The 25,816-nt window shown below is 35.1% G+C and overlaps 1 protein-coding gene across 2 annotated transcripts in view; it reads right to left on the bottom strand.

Moving 5' to 3' along the window:
- The window catches only part of HBS1L (HBS1 like translational GTPase), a 92,082-nt gene that overhangs the window by 32,469 nt on the left and 33,797 nt on the right, over positions 1-25,816 (bottom strand). The window contains exons 1-2 of one of the 2 annotated variants that reach the window (XM_023513489.1): positions 6,019-6,098; positions 473-581 (exon numbers count right to left, since the gene is read on the bottom strand). In XM_023513489.1, coding sequence (XP_023369257.1) covers positions 473-581; positions 6,019-6,055 — 146 coding nt within the window. In that variant the 5' untranslated portion in view covers positions 6,056-6,098. Of the gene's footprint in view, positions 1-472; positions 582-6,018; positions 6,099-25,816 lie in introns of those variants that run through there. The other variant, XM_003790305.3, reaches the window with a different exon arrangement.

Here is a 25,816-nt window from a genome sequence, read left to right as displayed (position 1 = left end):
GTGACTATTACCATTTTTCACAGATATCTGAAATTCTAGGTATGCTTCATTCATGTCTTTGCTGTAATGATCCACTTTATTCTATAGTAAACAATTCAAATATAATATTTTAGTTATTAAAAATTTAGTGATTCCATGAATTACTGACTACCATCTACCAAACCCTGCTTACCTACGCCACCTAGTGGTATAAGAATTCCCACTATGCTAGATTTCACAAAATCATAAGGTTTTTAATGTATTTCATTTATGTGAGAAAACTGACAGTAAGATAAATAATACACAGAGATAAGGCTAAAACCAAGCCTAATTTCTCCATCCCTTTTATTTGTACTAAGTTATACTGAGGACATGTGATACTTCGATGTTAATGATATATTATACAAAACTGAAAGTCTCTGTCTTTCAGACTCATAGGAAACAACAATGATTATGAAAAAGTGGGACAGTAGGGGGTTACTTAAAATCTTACCCAGGCACTTCAAATCCCATAGTTTGCTTCTTTCCAGATACAGTCATCTTAGCAACTTTTGGCACAATTTCAGATTCATTTCGAGATGACTGGGAACCTACTGATTTTCCTAATTAAGGAGTAAAATATAAAAGCCTAATTAATTAAAGTTGATTTCTAAAAGTGTATTATACATATAAATTAAAGATGATAATTTTGACCAAATTTATGTCTTGAGAAACACATTATCTTTTCCCTTAAAAAAATTAGTGAGATATTAAAATGCTGAAACAAATTCTTCTATCACTATTCGTCCATTCTGGGAAATCCCCATTGTCAAAAGCCTCCTATGCTTAACCTCTACCAAATTTCTTCCTAATTTTGAACTGACTGTTAAGTTTCATTATTAAGAGGTCACAAGGTGGTTTCTGCACTGAGCCTTGTTCTGACATTATACCTGGACCCTCTACTCTCTCTCCTACCACACTCTTTCACAATGCTAAAGTTGTATGGTCAGTTAGCAGATGGCTAACCTATTTTTAATCCTGTGAGGTTCACAAACTGATGAACAAGTTGAGAGTCTGTTGAATTGAGCTGGAACATTGAATATACTTGCACACAACACTAGACTTAGTAAGATATCTGATATCCAAAAAGGATATGGAGAAAGATGTTCAAGTAAAAAAATAATGTGGGGGAGAATAAATTCTGAGCTACATTAAAGTGAGGCATTTGATCCTTATACAGAGAGAGCCAAAAAATGTATACATATTTTAAGAAAGGAAAAAGAATTGTATTCAAATTGTAATACTGAAGTCACATTTGACTCCTGCAATTAAAGAGATACAAGATAACAAATGTCATCAAATATATCGATTATTACAATTTTAATATAGTTTTTTCCCTTAAAATGTGTATATATCTTTTGGCACCCTCTGTATATGTAATTCATTGAATTTTTAAACTACATCTTTAAATTTTCAAAAAGAATACTATCAAAATTTTATCCACATAAAACTATGATAGCTACATGTGCTACATTGGTAAAAATACGCATGGAAACTATTTTAAAAATCAGGAAAGATAAATTAATGTACAAAATTCATTCAAAATATTTGCTATTCACCTACTGCATGAGAGGCACTATGTAAGAAATACAATGGTGTCTCAGTGGTTAGGGCACTGGCCCAGGCCTGCTAAACAACAATGACAACAACAAAAAATAGCAAGGCGTTGTGGCAGGCGCCCATAGTCCCAGGCTACTTGGGAGGCTGAGGCAAGAGAATTGCTTAAGCCCGAGAGTTTGAGACTGCTGTAAGTTGTGATACCAAAAGAAAAAAAAAAGTACAATGGTAAGAGCAAACATAATGTGCTAATAAAGTCCAGTGGGGAAGACATACTAATGATCAAAAAGTATAAAACTAAAACTGTTATTACTGTTACACAGAATCTGTGCATGTTCCATAAGCTTTGATGACAGGGCACATGAGCTAGAGAGCTCTCCTAAGAAAATGAGAATTGGAGCTAAGATGCAAAAAAAAAAAAGTGGAAATTAATTAGCAGAGAAAGGAAGAGCACACTAGAAAGAGTAGCTTGTATAACAGCCTATTGTAGAATAAGCACTGTTACTTCAGAGGGAGTAAAAGCAGATGGGTGTAAGTAAAGCTGGAGAGGTGGGCAAAGCCAGCCGACGCAGGATTGACCTGCAGGCCAGACCAAAGATCCAGGTTCGTTCTACCAGAATGGAAGCCACCAAAAAGGTGAGCTAATGCGGGAAGGGGAAAGAGAGAGTAAAGGATAAAGGAACATTTAGGAATGGGATAATATTGAGACTAGAACACATTAGGAATTGGGGCTGCAGCAGATTTGCAAAAGGAATGTCAATAAGGCAGTTGAACTCAGTGGTCAAGCTCCAAGGAGGCCTATAGGCTGGAGCATGTATGTGTGATTCATCAGCACACAATTGTAGCTGATGATGTCATAGACGTAAGTGAGATCACCAAGGGAAAGAGTACAGAGTAGGAAGAGAAGTGATACTAGAACTAAGCCTTGAAAGAAGTCCAGCATGTAATCACAAGATAGAGGACAGTTAGCCTGCAAACAGGTGAGAGACAGCCAGCCTGGGGTGGTGCCAAAGAAGCTGAGGGAACAAAGTGTCTGAGGCCAGTCAACTGACGTAAGGGCTGCAAACATTTACTGCTGACATGATCTTTTTAGATAAAGAGTTGGCAAGAGCCATTTAAAAGAAGTGAGAGAAGTAAAAGCCAGAATGGGTTAAAAAATACAAGGAAGATAAAAAATAGAACTGCTGGATATTATGGAAGATCCATTTAAGATTTAGGAATAAGGGTGGCGCCTGTGGCTCAAAGGAGTAGGGCACCAGCCTGTCTCATTGGAAATGAGGGAGCAAGGAACTGAAAGTCCAAAGTGGTGGACTTGGTGGTGTTTTTCCAGTAAGCTATGATCATGATAAGCTTAGGATGGAGAAGAGAATCATTAGGCAGCTGTCAAAATCTTTGATGAATAAGGAAGAGTGGCCACAAGTCTGTGCTCTAGAAGACAGCCTTGTAAGGACTAACAAAAGGGTGATGCAGGCAAAAGACAAGAACTTGGAAAAGCAGGAAAGAGAACAAACTGGCTTTCCAGAGCTTGAGGCTTAAGAGACTATGAATCAAGTAATGCAAAAAACACTAGGAAAACACACTGAGAATTTTAGAGGGATGGACCTTTCATTAAAAGAATAGTTCCTAGAGTTATAGCAAAGGTGGAGAAGAGTGAGGAGTGGGTGAGAAGATAATGGAAGGCTACTCACAAGCATGATGATGACAATGACAAGTATGTGTCTGTGGTGTGCATGTGCATGGAGGGAGGGAGGAGACACAGACTAAAACAAGGAAAGAGGCACGAAGATTCTGTCTTCTGTCAAAAGAGTAGGGGGTAAAGCCATAAAGCATGAGGCTCCATGGGACTAAACCCAACTTCTCATTAAAGCTCACTGAATTATCTTCCAACCTTTTTGCATGTAAAAAATTTCTTGACCCACTTCCATATCTGGTACACTAAAACTGCAATTTAGAACTTTCTTAAAGAGCATGTGGGTCATAACAATGGCATCCAAGGCCTTTAAACAGAGAGAAATATTGTGATGTGATCCTGCAGTATACCTGAGGATGTAATGAATATTATATTGCCTTTCTTTTTGGTGATTTTTATCTATAAGACATCAAGTCCCAGATGTAACACTTCAAAACACTGGTTATTTAAGTGAAAATAGAGGAGGAAAATCAAGTATGGATCTGAATACCAGTCATTAAATCACTAGCTTTTTTTTCCTGTTCTGTTTTGTTTTTTAAAGAAACCAGGTCTCACTCTGTCTCTCATACTGGGGTGTGAAATGCAATTGCACAATCATAGCTCCCCACAGCCCAGCCTCAAGCTCCTGTGCTCAAGCAACCCTGCCTCAGCCTGCCGAGTAGCTGGGACTGCAGGCAGGTGCCACCACATCCACTAAAGCAGTGTTGTTTTTTGTGGGGTTTTTTGAGACAGTCTCACTCTGTTGCCCAGGCTGGAATGCTGTGGCATTAGCAGTGCTCATAGAAACCTCAGACTCCTGGGTTTAAGCCATCCTCCCGCCTCAGCCTCCCAAGTAGCTGGGACTACAGGTGTCCAACACAACACTCAGCCAATTTTTCTATTTTACTCAGATTGGTCTCAAACTACTGAGTTCAAGTGATCCTCCCACCTCAGCCTCCTGGAGTGCTAGGATCACAGGTATGAGCCACTGCACCCAGCGTAATGCAGTGATTCTTAAACCTCTTTTTTTCAGTGAGGTACCCCTTTAAAAAAACTAACAAAATCCATGGAATATTCTTGACAGAAAAATATACCACACATAAAATTTTGCATGCTATTTCAAAAAGTGCAATATATCTAATTCTAGAACACTTCCTTTGAGGAGATATATTATTAATATATTACATATTAATACATATATTAATTAATTAATGATATTATCCACGAAGATAAAAATGTATATTCAGTAAATTACCTACTGAGCTGTTGTTAATAGCAACATGATGTGTTCCCAATCACATTATCAAGACCCCCTGATAACCAGCACTATTCTAGAAGGTAGGCAAACTCTAGTGACAGTTAGTCATGAATTAATAACTAAACCAGTCCTGGGTCAATAAGAGATACATATATAAATAACCATGCATTTTAACTCGACTGTCTCCAAAAACAATGTAAAATGTGTCCATGTTCTCCCATGCTCTACCAAACAACTAGAAATTCATTTACTGGGTTAACAATCACAAGAAATAGAGCACTAAATCTTCATTAAGTCCCAAAATATGTCAGCAAGAAATGAGTATTGCAGGTGGCGCCTGTGGCTTAAAGGAATAGGGAGCTGGCCCCATATACCAGAGGTGGTGGGTTCAAACCTGGCCCCGGCCAAAAACTGCAAAAAAAAAAAAAAAAAAAGAAAGAAATGAGTATTAGATGAAAAGGGGGAGCTTAGATCCTGACCTGTGTCCAGCTGCTAATCAGCTGTTACCTTTTAGCTTAAGCAGTTCATTTGATTTCACTCACTGCAGTTTCCTCTGATATTTTCTGTAAGGTGCACAAAATTTCCATCTCATATAATGAAGTAAATGATTTCTAACCCTCTGAATGTACTCCCAGATCACTAAGATGTCCTTTAAATCAAGTAACTGCTGAAATGGGAAAGGCCAAATTAAGAGGAAAACCATGATGATGATTTCTCTAATAAGTACGTTGCCATGTCTCATTCTGTAATTCTTAACTTTTTCTAAGTCATTAATGAGCTATTCCCTAAGCGTCAGCCCTAGAATTAACATTCTACAGATGCCTTCTGTACCCAGAAACAATCAGTTCTTTCCTTGGAGAAAAGATTTTCCACTTCAGCCTCCCAAGTAGCTATGACTACAGACAGTCACTATCATGCATAGCTTATTTTTTTATTATTTTTTGCAGAGACAGTATCTCACCATGTTGTTCAGGCTGCTCTTGAACACCTGACCTCAAGCCATCCTCCTGCCTGTGCCTCCCAGAACACTGAGGTTACAGGCATGAGGCGCCGTGCCTAGCCATGGACAATCAATTCTAATTAGTGTAGTATGGCTAGGAATCTAGCCTCTGCCACCAGAAAATTTGTAGGACTTAAGCCTGGATCTAGTATCAAATATTCCAGAGGCTATGTATACCCCATCTGCAAAATGTACCATATGAAGTCTTAATTCATATTATATATGTAAAAGCATTTTTAAAATTCTCAGACAAAACTAAAAAAAATCAGACCTTTATTCTATAAAATGATCTTATTATTTCTATAATTAAACATCCTTGGAAGAAAAATTCTTACAAATAATTCTGACAGTTTGTGGTCAGTACATGTTTACTCCAATGTTTTCGATTTGACTGGATATTTTTGTGCCCATTGACCTTCTATAGTTTTTAAGTGATTTCAGATGATTACAGAATCAAGCAGTGTTAGAATAAACATGCACCTTGACATAGATAGACAGTAACAGGAGGTACCTTACCTGGCCTTGAACCCATTGTTTTCAAATTAAGTGTCATGCAAATATGTTTCAAATAGACATAACAAAGAATGATCTGGTAGTACAAATCCAATGGGGTTAATATGGGGGAAACATGCCAAGTTGATGGTGAAACTTATCTGGAAGAGTAAATGTGAGAGAATGACCAAATTTTTAAATTAAGAATAATGACAGGAGACCTAAACTACCAATATCAAGACCTCCTATAAGGCTGGAATAAATGTAAAAGTGGGTAATGGTATGTAGCTCAATGAATTTAAACAGGGCATCTGCAAATGGGCCAATTAGGAGGCCAATTTGTACGTATGTTTTTTATATAGCAATAGGAATTGAGTATATGGAAAAAGAAATACATGCATTATACATAGTTATGATTAGAAATTTGGTATCTGCAGAAGTGGGAAAAGGATGGGTTATTTATACATAGTACTGAGAATACTGGCAATTCATTTGAGGAAAACGCTCTATCATGTGTGTATGGTGTATCATATGAATCCCTTACTGATTAAAAATATGCACATAAAGTAAAAAGGAAAACATAAAAATATATTTATAATCTATAAGAAAGATTGACACTTGATATAAGAATTTCTCCTGATTAAATATGAAGCATGTGGGGAAATACATGTGAGGGGCTAATGTACTTGTTTGTTCCTATAAACAAGTTAAAAAAAACAACTTAGAAAATCAAAACAAGCAAAAACTGACTAGGTCAATAAACACAAGTTAAAGAAATAAGTAATAGAGGATAGAGAATGGGAATGGGAAGGGGGAGTGGAAATGGAAGGGGGAAGACAGGAGGGGAGAGGGAAGCAGAAGTAAGTAGAAGTATTTCTAGTTCTTAATAAGCACCTAGTGTTTCCAAGGGAAAGCGGGAGAAGAGTGCTGTCTGACACAATAGCAAGAGTGCAGGCTGGTAAAACTCCAGGCAGGGAGAAATCCAATAAAATCAAAAATCTTATCGTGTACTCTGTACTTCTAAGAATGTGGTTTACACAAAATAGTAACGCTGCTGTGCAACAATATATGAACAAGATTGTTCACTGTGGTGCTCTTGGAATGACAAAAAAAAGTGTGTCTGTACATCCTAAGGGAATGGTTATGAGGCATACAAGCAATGTAATAGCAGGTGACACATACCGAATCACGTGACCTACACGTACAAAAGACAGCCATGACACATCAAGAAGAAAAAACAATGCCAATGTTATATAGCAATGATTCTGTATCACTATTGCTATTGGCACTTAAAAATCCATAGAACTACTAATAGTGGTTACTTCTAGGGAGCAATACTGTTAAAAAGAAGAGGCAATTTTAAAAATGAAATTTTTTTTGAGACAGCATCTTGCTTTGTTGCTTGCTCTAGACTGCGGTAGTGTCCTCACAGCTCACTTGCAACCTCAAATTTCTGGGCTTAAGCAATCCTCCTGCCTCAGTTGCCCCAAATGCTGACATTACAGGCATGGGCTACCCATGCTTGACCTAAAGAGTGAACTTTCAAAAGTAGGGAATGAAGGCCAAGCATGGTGGCTCAAGCCTGTAATCTTAGTACTCTGGGAGGCCGAGGCAGGTGGATTGCTTGAGCTTAGGAGTTCAAGACCAGCCTGAGCAAGGGTGAGACCACGTCTCTTAAAATAGCCAGGTATGTGGCAGGCACCTGTTGTCCCAGCTACTTGGGAAGCGGAGGCAAGAGAATCACTTGAGTCCAAGAGTTTGAGGTTGCTGTGAGCTATGATGCCTCGGAACTCTATCCAAGGAGACAAAGTGAAACTCTGTCTCAAAAAAAAAAAATAAAAAGAAAGAAAAAAAAAGTAGGGAATAATATACTGGGAAAGAGAAGAAGTGATTATTCAACTCAAACTTTATAACCTTCTATGCTATAATACAATGACTATGTATTACTTTTATAATAAAAATATTTTTAAGTGAAAAGCATTCATATTAAAACAGACATTTAAAATGTCTAAATCCTAAACACTTGTTGCTCAATTTTCCTTATGTTAATAAGGTAAAACCTTACTTAGAATTAATATGCCACAACCTAAACTCTTTCCATTATTGATCTTAAAGACAATATATGGAAAATACTCATTGAAAAAGTTCATGTTTTGAAACATACAAAGTTCATCCAGTGATCACTCAACAACCCTATATTCAGAATGAGGTAGTAATGCTGCAAGTGCTAAGTAATGCCTATCTATCTATCTATCTATCCACCTATCTATCTATTTTTGTGCTCCCACCTAATGAGCACAATGTAAATAATCCCCATTTAAACTCTGAAGCTCCTTGACAGTAAGGACTGAAACTTCTGCCTTCAGCAACCAAAGTATTTGATATACACCATCTATACCTGTTTGCTGAATTCTGAACATATGAACAAATAAAATCATTCCCTGATAGCTCCTACAACATGCTGACAAATTCCCAAGGCAATGAAAGTGAAAACTAAATTGTGACTTCTTTGGATGTATATCCTCTTACTAAACAAGAATTTTATACAATCTACCATGTATTCATCAGTTTCTCTAAAGCAGGGTTTCTCAACCTTGGCTTTACTGACATAGAAGGGATAATTCTTTGTTACAGGGAGCTGTCCTCTGTGTTGTGGGATCTTTAGCAGTATCCCCAAAATGTCTCCAGACATCACCAAATGTCCCTTGCAAGCATTTGGAGCAAAACTGCCTCCGTTTGAGAACTACTGCTCTTAATTAAGATTTATTAGCAAAAAGAATTAAATGCATACTGCCTACCACCATCACTTCAAATGCATACATTATCTTCTAAACTCATCCTCTTATCCATAAAACAACTAATTCTTAATATTCTTTTCCTAACCAGTCAAGCTTAAAACTTCAAAGTCGTTTATTTCTGACTGCCTCTTCTGCAACCTTTACATCCAATTAATACTAATTCTATTAACTTTCTCCTTATAAACATTCCTAACATTTGTCCTTTCCTTTCCCACCTCCTAGAGCCCTAAGGACCCCATGCCTGCAGTGTCTTATACGGTGTCTCTTTGCTTTCCATCTCTAGCACATCAAACCTCTGTCCACTTGGAGTTTCACTATCTCATTCACCTGCTGAAGTATAATCAGTGGCTTTGTACAGAAAAAAAAAAAAAACACCTGTACATAGCCCTTTGCAAGAAGACCTAACTTACCCTTTAAGACCCATCTTTTTCCTTGATACTCGTATAAGCAACCTGGGATTCTCTGGCACAAACACTTGTTTTCCCATATGCATGGCTATGGCTCATGCGGTTTCCATGTTCCCTGCAGATGTCATTTACTTTCATGAAAATTATATTTTATTATATCTTAATTTTATTGCAGAAAGATCTGCGATTAATACAAGGAAACCAAAGCTTCCTGATAACACATGCATGACAGTGGCCATCTTCAGCAATGTCGGATCAAAGACTCTTGAACTCATTCCACAAAGATTTACCAAGAGCCTATGAGGTAAAGACCACTGAATTGATGCCCCTGTGTAAACAGCAACAGAATAAAGTACATATAAGTTTACATGCATACTTCCCCACTCTCACAGGAAAACCCCAATACCTATTCAACATCAAAAGCCTAAAATTCAGGTGGCACCTATGGCTCAAAGGATTAGGGCCCGGGCCCCATAGGCCTGAGGTGGGGGTTTCAAACCCAGCCCCAGACAGAAACTGCAAAAAAAAAGCCTACAATTCACCCACTTGCAAGTTAGTAAAGTAGGTAAGATGTGAATTCTGCTGCCACATAGCCAGAGTTTGAAGCCATGACTTTCATGAGAATAAACTTCTCTGTGTGGGTTTCCTCATCTGTAAAATAATTTTATCGACTTAACAAGGATTAGAATTAAATGAGCTAATACACATAAAGGGCTTAGAGAAAAGTCTGGCATATACTCAGTACTCAATGCTTCAGAAAGCACAAACAGCACACAGTCTGTGGGTCTACAGGTTTACCACAAAATCAACCTCTGTCTCCTTTTCCTCATTTGATACCAGGGAACTTACAAACTACTCTCTGGCAATCAAATATTCATTCATTCATGACAGGAAGGAGAGAAATGCCAACTACGTGACAGTGTGCTCCATACTGGGATACACAGATCCCAAACCAAGACATGACTCTAACCTCAAGAAACTCAGATCTCAACAGAGCTATCATGCACATAGATTATTAATGGACTATAGAGGCAAGACTGAAAGGAGAGCAGGTAGAAGATTTTTATACAAATACATGTGAGAAACTGTATGGACTGACCTAACATAAGAACAACAGAGATGGAGAAACAAGGAATCTATAGCAAGGAATTAGTCAGCCATCCTTATCTTTGGTTCCACATCTACAGGTGACTCAACCAATTGTAGATTGAAAATATTTGAAAAAGAAAACAAAAAATCAAAATACAATAGTAAAAAATGATACAAATAAAATAACAATACACTATTATTGCACAGCATTTACAGTGTACCAGTATCGTAAGTAATCCAGAGAATATTTAAAGAATATAAGAGGATGCTCTTAAGTTGTATGCAAATACTACTCCATCAGGAACTTACGGTGGGGGTATCATGGAACTATATCCCCACAGATACCGAGAGACAAGTGAGCAAGGTAAAATCTAGAACCCTAATACCTGAATAATGGAGGGGATAAGAAAGAGCAGTCACCAGATTTTTCTACCAAGAAAGAAGGGTGGATGGCAGTGAAATGAATGGGAAATACTTTCTTGGGAGATAAGAGAAATCTGCCAGGATCTTACTTCTCTTGGATAGTCATTTCACTCAGTGTATTGCAGTCCATGGAGAAACTCGACTTCGTCCTCCTAACTAAATGGGAACTGTCACAAAGATACTATCTTGGGTCTTCAGAGTCTCTGCAGGTTAAATTATAACCTGTTCTTATCACTGGGAACACAAAGATTAGTAACAGCCTCTGTTTTTAGGCAGCTTTTATTCTAACAGATGGGATGAACATCAAGATAAACAAGATGGAAAGAAAAAAGAAACAGGGAAATTATGGGACTTTTGCAGGGGACCACAGGGACTGAGACTGCAGCTGAACAGGTAGCACAGCACAGTAAAGAAAGAAGAGGGGACAAGCATGAAGAAAACTAGGTGAGGAATTAAATGTTAGAAAACCAGATGCTGTTCATGAATCAGACATGCTGGGTCTGAGATTCAAGACACAGAGATAGAAATTCATAGAAAATCGGTGGATAACCAGGTTTACAGACAGAAGAAATACGAGGACCATTATAACTCATAAAAGTAACTCAAATCTGGATAGTTTACAGAAAAGGAAAGGTGAAAAGGTAGCCAGGAAGCAACTCTAATAATAAGGAAGAGGGCACACAAGGTAAGTATTCCCCTTCTTTGAGGAGTCCTTAAGTAGAACTAAGAGTTAGATGCCAAGCAGTTTGGAGGCTATATTTTAAAAGGTCATTTGGTCCAGTCCATCATTTTATAGATGAAAATTTAAGTCAATTTCCAAAGATCACATGGCTGACTGATGAAACTTTCGCTCTTGTTTTCTCCAGGCTGCTTCCAAGGCACCCTCCCCTTCCCCTGTGTCTTCTGGCTATACCTCTTCAGGAGCACAGTATTATAAGTAATACTGTTCTGAAGATAACTAAAACAGGTCACTGTGAGGTTGAATGTGTGCACAAACTGCTAATCAAGTGCCTCTAAAAATGTCAACTGCGCCATCCAGATCATGATTTTGTGAGTTTAATGAGGCTAACCATCATTAATCTCTACTCAGATACTTCTGAATAAATGTTAATTCTAAAATCAATTATTCTGATAAGGTTTAATGTTTGCATTTCAAAAGCTCTTAAGAATACATATAGCTAAAGCCTAGTAGATCATTCTCTACTGAACAGCAGAAAAGTTTCTGTTTAATGCATTTTGAATTTCCCCTGGGAAGGTAGGCAGCTAGGCTAGTCCCTCTAATACATGGTAATAAACACCTGGATGCTGTCGTCTTAACCTTATGCTCGTGCTGACTTTAGGAGGTGGGAAAGGAAAATTTAGGCGCTAAACATCACAGCATAATGCTATCAATTTAAGGTCACACGTGACAATCGCATGTTGCTTAAAATGATAGCTCCATAAACGATATGACTTGAACGTGAGAAGTTTATGTATCCCAGTGTAGCCTATATTGCTTCCTATATGTATTATAAAATATCAATATATAGTATGTACTTTACCTCTCCAACTAGCCATGATAGCCAGAATACTTTTTGATATTTTCCCCAACATCCAATTCACTACCTGGTACTAACCAGGCACTCAAATATTTCATAAAATTATGTAATGTTATATGTGGAAAAAAAGTAACCTAATTCCCTAATCCAGTGATCCTCAGCTTGGGATAAGCAGATAGATCAAAAGAACAGGGACATGCCTGCCCCCTCCCCCTTTGAAAATCACTGTCACTGGGAGACACTAATGCTGTCACGTTTCCTCTCAGGTATCCTGAGACCAAAAAAAAAAAAGACTTAGAACTACTTATCTAGTATAAAACTAATTTTAAAGTATAAAATGTAAGGCTCATGTAAATTAAATAATTTGTCTACATTAATTAAACATTATTTGCAAATTATGTATAAACACCTATACTGTTGATTGGATTCAGGTTCCTAACTAAAAAGATGTTTGGGCCAGGTGTGGTCACTTATACTTCGAATCCTAGAGCTTTGGGAGGCCAAGACAAGAGGACCACTTGAGTCCAAGGGTTCAAGGCCAGCCTAAGCAACATAGGAAGACCGCATCTCTACAAAGTAATAATACAAAACTTAGCAAGCCATGGTAGCAAACCCTTGTAGCCCCAGCTATTTGGGAAGCTGAGGCAGGAACATCTCTCAAGCTCAGGCATTCGAGGTTCACTGAGTGACAATGACACCATTGTACTCTAGCCCAGGTAACAAAGCAAGACCCTATCTCAAAAATAGAAATAAATAAATAAATAGATAAAAAGAGTTTGATGACCTGCCTCAAGTTAGGAAACTAGTTCAGATGATCTTTTTCTTTTACAGTTCTTGCCCTTATAAACCTAATCAAATTAGGATCCAAAAACATTCCATATTTTAAAATGTGTGCACATGTGTGTGTACTGAGAACAAAACGAAGAAAAATACAGAATAGAAAATTGTATGTACTACATGACTTTAGTAGTAGTACAGACAGAAAATTAAAAGAAAATATGGTAAAACACTTAGACTATCATTGTTTCAGGGTAAGAAAATCATGAGTGACTCTTTTCCCTTTTCCTATGTTAAGAATATATTACTTTGACATTGCAAAGGGTGATTGGAAAAATTTCAAAAGCAGAATTTTTTTATATTAATATAGTTTAAAAACATTCAAAATAAATTCATAATACTCATTAACATGAGAAGAATTTATAATTTAAACTCATTCAGATCAAAACACCTTGAGTTTAAAAAATACTTTGTGTTTTTTTTTAAACTGGGGTTTACAAGTTAAGTACACTTTTTGCCATTGATCATGATTTTTCCGGCGTTTCACTATCTCAGTACACATACATATAAACGTTAACACACAAAATATTCAAGATTTCAAAGAAATTAGCATAAAATCTTTGATGGAAAAACAACTTAAGATATGAAATCACTTTGCTGAATCTGACTAAAGATTTAAATCCTAGTTACTAGATATACATTCAAAAAGTACACTAACTAGGCTACAGAGGATAAGCTACTTCCTTCAATAATACAACTATGCTGTAACTTATTTGACATGAATTATTATTTCACTTAAAGCCACTATTATAGCATAATCTGTCTCATCAAATCCATAATACAGCATTCATCTCCAACCACACAAAAGAAAAACAAAAAGAATCACTGGGTCCAGGCTCCAATTTTATGTAAATATTACCTATCAGAAAGTTTTAAAACTTAAAAAATTTAAATGAACAGATTTCAACCTATATAGTAAGTTGGATTATATACCTTGAGGTAGTATACAGGGTAGTCATAGCCTAATACATGCGATGAACTTAATTATATTATAACATTCTATAAGTAAAAATTCTTATTAATAATTTTCCTTTAAAAAAGAGAATCATTTACATTTTCTGGCAGTTTCTTTTTTTTTTTTCTTTTTGGCTGGGGCTGAGTTTGAACCCACCACCTCTTGCATATGGGGCCAGCGCCCTACTCCTTTGAGCCACAGGCACCACCCAAATCCTTTACATTTTCTTAGTAAATATTGTTGTGACTAAAAATTTTGTTAGACTAGAAACAGGATATCACAAAAACAAAGTATTCTTACTTTTCAGAATGAAACAATATTTAAATACTTCCAAAAGAAGCACTATACAAATACAGTAGTGTTCTTCGATTCTGCCCTACGCCATCTGTTTCACAGTCTCTGAGAGATCTCATTTATATTCCCATCCCTGGAATTATCCACCCTTGATTTTCTCCCTAACAAACCATGTTAATCCTCTTTATCTTAAGCTTAAGTATGATATTAGTACAGCAAAGTTACAAATGTATATTTGAGAGATACTTCCTCAACAATTCAGGACAATCAAAATTTAATGAGCTCCTATTATGTGTGAAGAAATGGCTTAATATATATGAGCTCAGTTAACATCATGACTACCCAATAAAATAAGAACTCTTACCCTGCCCTTACAAATGAAGAAACTGTAACACAGTGCTAAGTAATTTGCTAAAGGTCACGCATCTAGTTAGTTCAGCTGAAATCTAAATCCAAGCAGTCTAACAGAAGTACCCATGCTCTTCTAAATTACTGTAGAAACTGGCAGTGAGAAACAACTCCAGTCATAAAATTAAAAAAAAAAAGAGCATTTGGAGATATGAAAATATCAAAAGAAATAAAAATTTCATAGTATGCATGAGCTGAAAACAAAGAAAAAGGTTTACAAGAACTTTATTGAAAACTTCAGGGGTTCCAGGCTAGGCATGGCGGCTCACACCTGCAATCCTAGCACTCCGGGAGGCTGAGGCAAGAGGAACACTGAACTCAGGAGTTTGAGGTTGCTGTGAGCTAGAAATAAACCACAGCACTCTAGCCTGAGAAACAGAATGAGACTCTGCCTCAAGAAAAACCAAAAACAAACAAACAAACAAAAAAAGAGCTCCAAATAGAAAGAAATAATAATTAATAAAAATTAATCAAACTGTATTAGCCAAATTTAAAATTAGCAAAATCTATTATTATTCTATTTAGGGCCATTTACAATGTTTGTAGTGACAATAAGATACACATACCTAGGCCTTCATTGAGTCAACCTGATCCTATTTCAACCTAGTCTTCAACTTTTCTCCTAAATTCTACCACTGAGATTTTCAGGAACATGATTTTTTTTTTTTTTTTTGAGACAGAGCCTCAAGCTATCCCCCTGGGTAGAGTGCCGTGGCATCACAGCTCATAGCAATCTCGAACTCCTGGGCTCAAGTGAGTCTCCTGCCTCAACCTCCCAAGTAGCTGGGACCACAGGCGCCCGCCACAGGCTATGTTTTGGTTGCAGCCATCATTGTTCTTTGGCAGGTCCAGCCTGGATTCAAACCCGCCACCTTAGGTGTATATGGCTGGCGCCTTAGCCACTTTAGCCACAGGCGCCGAGCTGACATATTTGAATAATCTTAAACAAATTTAAATTTTAAAAAGAGAAAAAACAGAATATTAGATATCTCCAGATACAATAATTTACTATCAAACACCACTTGAATTCATGTGGGACTAATAGCTTAAGTCTTGTAATAATATCCAGAAATAACTCCATAGTAACAGATGTAATGTATTTTAGAGCAATTGGTAAAATGAAAGGAAAACTAACGTTGCTTTTAGGGACTATAATATACATTTAGTAACACGAATGGAGCTGGAACATATTCTTCTTAGCAAAGTATCTCAAGAATGGAAGAAAAAGTATCCAATGTACTCAGTCTTACTATGAAATCAATTTATAGCTTTCTTATGAAAGCTACAGCCCAATTATAGCCCAAGAAGGGGAGAGGGAGGGCAGAGGAGGAGGTGGATGGGTGGAGGGAGAGTAATTGGTGGGACCACACCTACACTGTATCTTACAAGGGAACATGTGAAATTTACTAGGTGTAGAATATAAATGTCTAAACACAATAAGAAAATGCTGTGAAGGTTATGTTAACCAGTTTGATGAAAACATTTCAAATTGTATATAAAACCAGCACATTGGACCCCATGATTGCATGAATGTACACAGCTATGATTTAATAAAAAATAACAATAATAATAATAAAGAACTGCTAAGAATTTGCAAATGGAAAAAATATATATATATATGCATGTAGTAGATGTTGAGTTAAAAGATAAATCATCATAATACTATGAGTTAGAGAATATTACCACCATTTTAAAGAAGAAATCAAGTTTCAGAGGAATCCAATAACTCACCAAGGTCATGCAGATGGCAAATGGCAGTGCTAGGCTGCAAAACAGTATTGATCTGATTTCAAAGCTAGCAATTACTACTATACTACATACTGCCGCTATAGTCACAGAACACATGCTGATGCATTCTTACAAGTCTAATGAAAATCTGAAAGAAAATAAAGTCCCACCCTGCTTATGACCTACATAAAAATAAATTGTATAAGAATTATGCTTAAATATTAAAAATGTATACAAAAATTCCCTCAAGAGAAAATTTAGGCTATATATAAGCTTGAAGTTGAGGTTTATTGTTTCTTTAATCCAAGACTTGAAAGTAGTAAATTACAAAAGATAGACTAAAATTAAGATTTTAATTTTCCAATAGAAAAAAGATCACAAGTTCAAGACCAGCCTGAGCAAAAGCAAGAGCCTGTCTCTAAAAAATAGCCAGGTGTTGTAACAGGCACCTATAGTTCCAGCTGCTCAGGAAGCTGACGCAAGTGTGCTTGAGCCCAGAAGTTTGAAGTTGCTGTGAATTATGATGCCACAGCACTCTACTGAGGGTGACAAACTAAGACTCTGTCTCAAAAAAAAAATAGATTGGGAAAAAATGTTTATAAGATATAATATTAACTGTTCGAGGACTTAAAATTAATAAGAAAAAGACAACACAATAAAAAATGGGCAATGGATACAAATAGCAACTCACAGAAAAAAGTGATGAATATATGAAAAAACACTCAACTTCACTAGTTAAAGTAAATATGAGACATTAACTTCTTACCTGCCATATAGTCCAAAATCAAGAAAAGTAATAAAATTTGCTGCTGGAGTAGAAACAAACCATAATACTTTTCATAAAGCAATGGCTTCATCTACTGAAAGTAAACAATACTTTTTTTTTTTGGAGACAAGAGTCTCATTATATCACCCTCGGTACAGTGCCATGGTGTTAACCCTTGGGCTTAAGCGATTCTCTTGCCTCAGCCCTCAGCCTCCCACCCACCTATTTTTTGTTGCAGTTGTCATTGTTGTTTAGCTGGCCTGGGCTGGTTTCAAACCCATCAGTCTCAGTGTAAGTGGCGGGTGCCATAACCACTGTACTACAGGCACCTAGCCCAATACATCTTCTGATTCAGCAGTTCCACTACAGAAGATCCATCTCACGAAAACTCAACTTTATAAAGACGTACAAGGATAGTCTACGAATAGCACTGTTAACAGAAGCAAATACTGGAAATAAAATAAGTTTCAAGATAGGAAATTTTGAATAAACTATAATACAGCATATCATGGAATAGTATATAATCACCAAAAAGAACAAGACGAGACTACTCTAGCTGACAGTGTAATACCCCCCCCAACAACAAGAAGAGACTACTCTGAGTATAATACCCCCCCAAACAACTATACGAGACTACTCTAGCTGACAGTGTAATACCCCCTCAAATAGAAAATAAAAAACAGTATACCTTTTATTTACAAAAAATAAGAAATCTATATGCATGTAGTTTTAGATATTATGGGAAAAAACATACATTAGACTTTGAAATGGCTAAGTGGAGAAAGGGCAGCAGCTAATGTTCCCAAAAAGGCCTACATAACAATAAATAAATAAGAAAGAATACTTTCTTTGAATTAACCTTTAGTTATAATTTCTTGGCCATTTTCCATGGGTAAAACTGCATCACATACATTATTTTACTTCTAGAAACGTGTAAGGTAGGTATCATTTTCTCATGGATGAATGGTAATTTTGGCAATGTCAATACGTAGATGGTCAATACATCATGGACACAATTTTCAGGAATGCACAGGTAACAGCCATCACAACAGGCTCAAGAAAAACTGCATAATTTATCTTCTACTTTTATCTACTCATTATGAATGAAAACTTCAATACAAATACAAAATCCTTCCACAGAGTATAAAATAATGCTATCAATGCTATTACGATTATTAAATGTAAGAAGTAAATCTTTCTGAAGGGAAACTTAATGTGTATTAAAAGCCTTAAAAATACTCATACATTTTTATCCAGCAATACCACCCAAGAACAACATGTTTTATACAACTGAAAATGTACAAAAATGTTTACTGATATATTTTTATAATAGTAAATAAACTAAAATTTTTATGATAGAAGTTTGCTTAAATAAAATACCAGACAATTAGAAAATGGAATACTATGAAATCTAAAATTATCAGTATAAAAAAAGTCAATGTGTGTCTCTCAGGGGCATGATGACGTTAAAATGGATTTTAAAAAAGAAGTATGACCCCATTTTTTAAAAAAAGAACTAATACACCCTCTTATGTAGAAATACATGCAAAGTATAAAAATGAAGACTTCAATGTTAAAAACATATTGTTCTGAATATTGGTTCTGCCATTTACAAGTTTGTGGACTTAGGGAAAATGTTTAGACATTGTGGAGGTTCAGATTTTCCAGGTATAAATCTAGGATAATAATAACCCCTGTTCTTTATGATTCTTGTGAATATTAAATGATAGAACATTTAGTAGAGCATTTAGGGTAGAGTATTATTGCTTAAATGTATCAAAATGCTAAATAGTTCAAAATTCTAGATGAGATTAGGTGTGTGTTTTTTCTTACATTGGTTCATTTGGATTTTCTTGTCTCATTACTATTGAACTTTATGCTTAAAAATGGCACCAAGCTAGCAACTATAAAAAACTAAATTCTATAGTATTTTAAGTTAACAGAATTGTTGCCTTAAGGAATCAAAGACCACAAAGTGATTTAAAATTTAAATAGACTAAAAAAAAAATGACTATTTCTTACAATTATTAATTTGCAAAGATTTAGAAATTGATGCCAATTCTCTAAACAGGAATGTTGTGAGGCTCTTAGCTAAGTAATACTAACAGAAAAAATCTTTACAACAATTTTTAAATATCCCAGTAATTATAAAGCTGTTCACCCTAATAAGAAATTCAATTTTACCCTTAAGATACTTATCACTACACAAGAACATACAAAGCCTGACACACAGTTGAAATTTAATATATTAATCTGCTTCCCTAACTTCACTTGAAAGGTAGCAGCTCACAGAACAGAAACTTTACATAAAACCAAGAAAAAGATGCAGTAATAAGTTTAGAGTGAAAGTATCTGGCTGTATTTTGGTAGTTCTATTAAATCTAAGGACCTAGCCCCTGAGAAGCTAAAATAAAGTTCTTATCTAAGAAGTCTGTGCCTTAGTTTTATGTCCCAATGCCTAGCATATTTTTCTAATTAAAAAAGAAAAGCATGCTGGCTAAATTGAGTTCCCTGCTAACATACTTAGCAATGCTTAGTATACAACCAGGACTTAAAAATGATATTCAAAGGATTTATAAGTGCCTTAGAATAAAACAAGAAAGCATACATATACACAAATATATATAATCTGATTATAATTTGTAAGGTTAAAAACAACAAGATAATTAGTTCTAAAAGAAAACTCTGTATTTGACATTCACACAATTCATATGTGGTACTGGCTATTCATAAAGAAGACAAGCTGTTTTGAGAGTCTAAAGTAAATTATTTTTAAATTAAGCAATTAGTGTTTCAATTTTTCCAGTGTAGGTGTATATACAAAGAGAATCTTAAAACATATCTGAGAACATTCTGAACTAAAGTTTTTTCACTGAAATAAACCACTTCCTTTCAAAAAGCCCACATTATTTTAAGCTAAAAGCCAATGAATTCTGGAGCTTTTTATACAAGTATAAAATTCCTCTAATTGCATAAATAAAAATGCTCAATGATGATAAATTAGTGAAAAAATATTTTCAATAAAAAATATATTTAAAGGGAGAAGCACAAAAAGTTGCAGCTAAATATGCCTATTTTAGCAACCTACTAAAATGGATTAAAGTGAAACATATATTTTAAGTGTATTATTTAAAAGTTCACACAGATTTAGCAGTTTTCATAATATCTCATATTAATAATCTTCCTTTATAATACAGTCTTTACAAAGTAATCATAAAACTTATTTCCAGGATAAGGATAAAATCTCCAAAATACATTTGACCTGCAAGGGGAGAAAGAAGAGGTGGCATCTCCTCATAAAAATCTAACATCACATTTAGTCACAAAGGTAATAACTACAAAAGAAACAAATACAGCACAATACGCAGGCAGAGAAAAATGATCTTGTTCTGAATGTTCATAGCTCTATCTTTTTTTATTTTTTAATTTCCTGAATCTGGTCTAAAGAACAACCTGCCATTAAGGACACAAAAATATGATGCAATCCTCACCTGAGTATAGTTATAATATTACACAGATATTCAAACAGTGTATGCCAATGTATACACCTACAAAAGTATACAGTGTATACACCTACAAAAATAGCAAGAAAATGCTAGAACAGAATTGTTATCTTCATTACGTAAATTAGGCTCTATTTTCTAAATAACAACTCAAAAAAAAAGCTAGATAAAATTCAAAAGGAAAAGAAAATATGTAATAGATTTCTAACCAGTATGAGCTAACTAGTATTGCTTAAAGCAAACCTTATCAAAAATAGTTCAATTATAAAATATAATATTGAAGTCTATTTCTCCAAACCCTAACACACTTTTAAACAATCAATTCTCTCAACGAATCTGATTATTATAAACATTTATCAGCTGCTTTATTTCTGATAAATACCAATTCTGAGAACTCTAAATAATGTTAAATTACATATGGTTCTCTGTCCAGATTTACAGACCAACTATTTTTTCTCAATGCTTACTTTTTATTAACAATAACTATTTTTCTAAATCAAAATAAATTCAATGTTAGGAAAAGCCTCAATAGCAACCATAAAAGTGAAACTTCGGTTAACAATCATTTAGTTAGGCTGACCTCATGATAAAATTTTTACCCATAAACTGTAAAATTTTTCTATCAAGATTTTCCATTAAAACAATAATACTATACATACTTTAATTTCTGAATTTTTCTGTAGATGAAAACAAAGAATATGTTATACTCAGTTTTATAGTTTGAGAAACTCTTGGAAGGTTTAACATACCAAGGAAAATAACATCAGAAAACTTCAAGATTATTTCATATTTTACTTTCCAAATACATGCCCTGTCAGCAATTCACTCACAGGAATGTATAACAAAAGTAATGATAACTCCTTCTAAGGTTATATGTATTTGCTATTGGAGACTTTCAATATATGTTAACAAAATGAACTAAAGTGTTATCTAAATTAAGCGAGAGGTGCCTGTGGCTCAAAGGAGTAGGGTGCCAGTCCCATATACTGGAGGTGGCAAGTTCCAACCCAGCCCCAGCGCAAAACTGCAAATAAATAAATAAATACAAATTAAGAAGACATGTTAAATTCAAGGTATAATTTTAGAAATCAGATTTCTAATTTATTACCATAAAAGGCTAATTTTATGTAGATACTAAAAGGTCCTCATTCCATATTTATAAAAATATTGAAAAACTCTCTGAATAAGGAAAAAGAATTTCCTTCCAGACTGTTTAGCGCTATCAGGTTATAGCGCTAATAAACCAAAACTCCTAATAAACCTTTAAAGCAAGGTCTGCCACACCACATACCCAGAAAGAAATTACTCATGAGGATCTCAGACCAGTCTACTTTCATAGTCAAAAGGGGGCTATCTTATCAAGTGGCCTTAGAAAAAAATATCCAGTTAAAAAGCCAACCAAAGCTGTTTCTACACCATTCTTCTCACTAAAAAACACCCAAAACAAAACAAAAAAAGGCAGAGGGGTGGAGAGAAATAGAACAATTCACCTTCAACAAAAATAGGAACCAGTTGTAACACCAAAACAAACTAGGAGGAGCATCTATCAAACTAAAAGCACACAGGCCTACTTATAACTACAGATTTTGTCCAGAAGGCACAGTTCTCCAAAAATGGAGGCACACCTAGAGGATCCCACCAAGGAGCCACTGTGAAAATAGCAAGATCAGGAGAGGTGTGAAGGCTGAGGAGTAACATCAGAACCCATCTATTCCAAGGACAAGGAAATCATAAAAATCTTCAAAAAAGAACTTCACAGCCTTTTAGAACTTCTGTTTTTCCTCAAAGGGGTAAAACTAGCAATGCTGAGAAAACTGAGCTGAAACACGACCTAAGGATAAAGTATGCACCAAGTTCAAGAGTAAAAGATGGACCAAACTCAATCACCTCACTTCTCCCTGTATCACTTTCCATAATATACTTCAAAAAAGAACTCCCCTTTTTTTCATATATGAGAAATATTCAAACAGGATAACATAAAAGCTAAAGAAAAATACTACAAGAATGAATGACAATGGAAAATAATTAAAAAACAGATGATAAATACACAGCAGATGAATGAGAAAGGAACAGGCTTTGGTGATGTCAAAGATAGCAAAAAAATACAGTCTCTCTCTCTCTTTTTTTTTTTTAGAAACAGAGTCTCACTTTGTTGCCCTCAGTAGAGTGCTGTAGCATCACAGCTCACAGCAACCTCTAGCTCTTGGGCTCAGGCAATTCTCCTGCCTCAGCCTCCGGAGTAGCTGGAACTACAGGCACCCGCCACAACTCTCAGCCATTTTTTTGTTGCAGTTTGGCCAGGGCTGGGCTCGAACCCGCCACCCTCAGTATATAGGGCTGGCACCCCACTCACTGAGCCACAGGCACCACCTACAGTCTCACTTTTTAAGAACTACTTTAAAAACAGGCAAAGAGGATGAAAGAAAAGAAATGGTGACAACTGACTTGAGAAAAAGTTGGAAAGTGAGCCTACGGAGCTCAGGAGCAGATGGGAAGGGGAGAAGGAACTACTAAACACAAAAGCCACACTAGAGACAGCAGAATCAGGCTCCCAGCAATAGGCAGTAACAGAAAACAGCAGAGAGACATCTGCAAAGCCCTCCAGGAAAGAGAACTCTTAACTATCATTTGTCAATTTCTCATGCAAATACAGGCCACAAAAAGCACTTTCAAGTATTTAATAACTCAGGAAATATTTTGCACATGCATATTCAGACAAGGAGAAAGGTGAGGAGTTGAGCAAGAGGTCAAAGTAAGTCAGAGACAAATAACCATGAGATTCCTTTTTAAATGACCATGGATTAAAACTAAGGAACTTTTAATTACAGAATAAAATGAAAATACTACATATCCTGACAATACATAAATGATATGACTAAAAAAATCTCAGGAGATAAAGTGGGAGACAGTAAGTATAAGTATAACTCTTGATGAGCTCAATTTTGAAAGGTAGGACTTATTTAAAAATAACTGTTTTAAAGTTAATTCAATTAATAGAAGTGTGAATACATTACCAAAGGTAAACCTTGCCTAAGAACTTAAAATACTAGCAAAAATTAAGAGAAATAGAGACGAAGGAAAGTACTAATATGTTAATTTCTTCATTTTTTTTATAGTGAGAGATCAACATATATTGTTTAATGCTAGCAAATTTTTTAAAGTATGGTTTTAAATTATCAACTATAAAATTTCCAAGTTATCAAAGATTATATATAAAGACCAAAAGAAAGATAAATCATATCTCAAAATATGTAAGTACAGAAGACTATGATTTTTTAAAAAACAACAGAAGCTATTATACCTATTGTATCAATCCCATCCATGGAAAACCCCACAAAGAGTCTCTGAAAAACCCAAGTCTACACCAGTCCAGGAGACACAACTAAACCAAAGTGTCTCAAAATACTGAAAGCAAAAGGATAGACAAATAAAACTTTGAGAAAGTAGCAATCATGGCATGTTAAGCTGAATTTATACCAAATAGTATAAAACTAGCAAAAAGAAAGCTTTATATTAATGAAAAATGTAAATCCATAGAATTTACATTTGTAATAATAAATGTATGTATAAATTGTTTATGTATAAATAAATGTACGTATAAATGTATGTATATGTATAAATAAATTTATACATATATCCTTACATAATCAAAATTCATACAGAGCAAAATCTATAGCAAATAAGATGAAATAAAAATGCAAAGATGCTATATAGTAACCACTCTCACCCTGTAACCAATCAAAGAAATAGATTATAACTAAGAATACTAAACTCTTCAAAAATTCTATAATTAACTAACAGAAATACAGTTGGATGTCTGTAAGATGAATACCAAAGGGAACATAACATACTAGTCAACATAAGGAATTAGGCCAATGTACTGATACTTAAGGAGGTGTCAAAGTAGAGAGGCTGTCAACTATGGAGTTCTACTGCACATCATATTTCGTATTCCATAAAAGAAAAAGAGTACAGTTGACAAGTGACTGTGAAACCATTATAAAATCGCACTGGGCCACAAAGAAAAAATCAACTTCAAAAGGTAAAGAGCACAAATCACATTCTCTGATTAACAGTACAATAAAACCAGTAATCACAACAAAAGTAAACAAAACTCTCCCAACAACCTAAAAATTTTAAAATTCTCTCAGACTTTCGGCTTAAGGAAATCAAAATCAAAACTGTGTATTATTCAGAAACTAACAGTAACTTTATAAAAACCCATAGCTATAGCAAGTGCATTATTCACAAGAAAAATAAGGGCTATAGAGACACAAATCAGTAAGAGAGAACGGGAATGGTGTGTATCAGTTTTAAGGTAGGAGAAAAGAAGGAGAGAAGTATGGGGCTAAGATTCCAACCTAACAGTTTATTTCTTAAAACCTTAAGTATACGTAATGAAATGTTAGCTTCTGTTACAATGGTAGCTCCATGGATATTTGTTATATTATTGTCTGTGTTTTTCTATTTAAAATTTCATAAATTAAAACTAACTTTTAAGATAAAGAGTTAAAAATGCATTTAAGTTAAATATTCCACTCAGAGAAGTAGTATCAATTAAAACCAGTAGAACTAATCATCAGTCTAGGAGCCAATCTTTGGGAGAGAAAAAACAAGATGAACTGCAAAGCTCAATGCAGGGGAATGGGAAGAGTAGAGGAAAGAAAACAATACCTAAGAATCTAAAACAGTGAGACATTTGGCACAATGCACAACAAAAATACACTGTCACCATGGATGAAATGGATAGTTTGCTAAGAAATTTAAACCTTTCAAAACTCACCCTAGAATATTCAGAAAGATGAATTCTATCATAAAACAAATAATTTCAATACTATTTAAATTATTCAAGATAAAGAAAAACACAGTGAATTTTTTATAAAACCATCACATGGAAAAAAAATCCACAAAGAGCAGGCACAAACACACTGTTGTACATTAGTTTTATGAAGAGAAAGAATCATCTTAAATGTTAGCAAATAAAATCTATCACCTTAAAAGAACAATCCACCATGACCAACTGAAGATATTACAAAACTAGATCAACACTAGAAAATCTATTAAGATAACATAATG

This window comes from Otolemur garnettii, unplaced genomic scaffold, assembly GCF_000181295.1.
Source record: "Otolemur garnettii isolate 467f Iridium unplaced genomic scaffold, OtoGar3 scaffold00042, whole genome shotgun sequence".
NCBI lineage: Eukaryota > Metazoa > Chordata > Mammalia > Primates > Galagidae > Otolemur > Otolemur garnettii.
The sequence above is the reverse complement of the archived record's forward strand: the minus strand, read 5'-3'. Positions and strand labels throughout refer to the sequence as shown.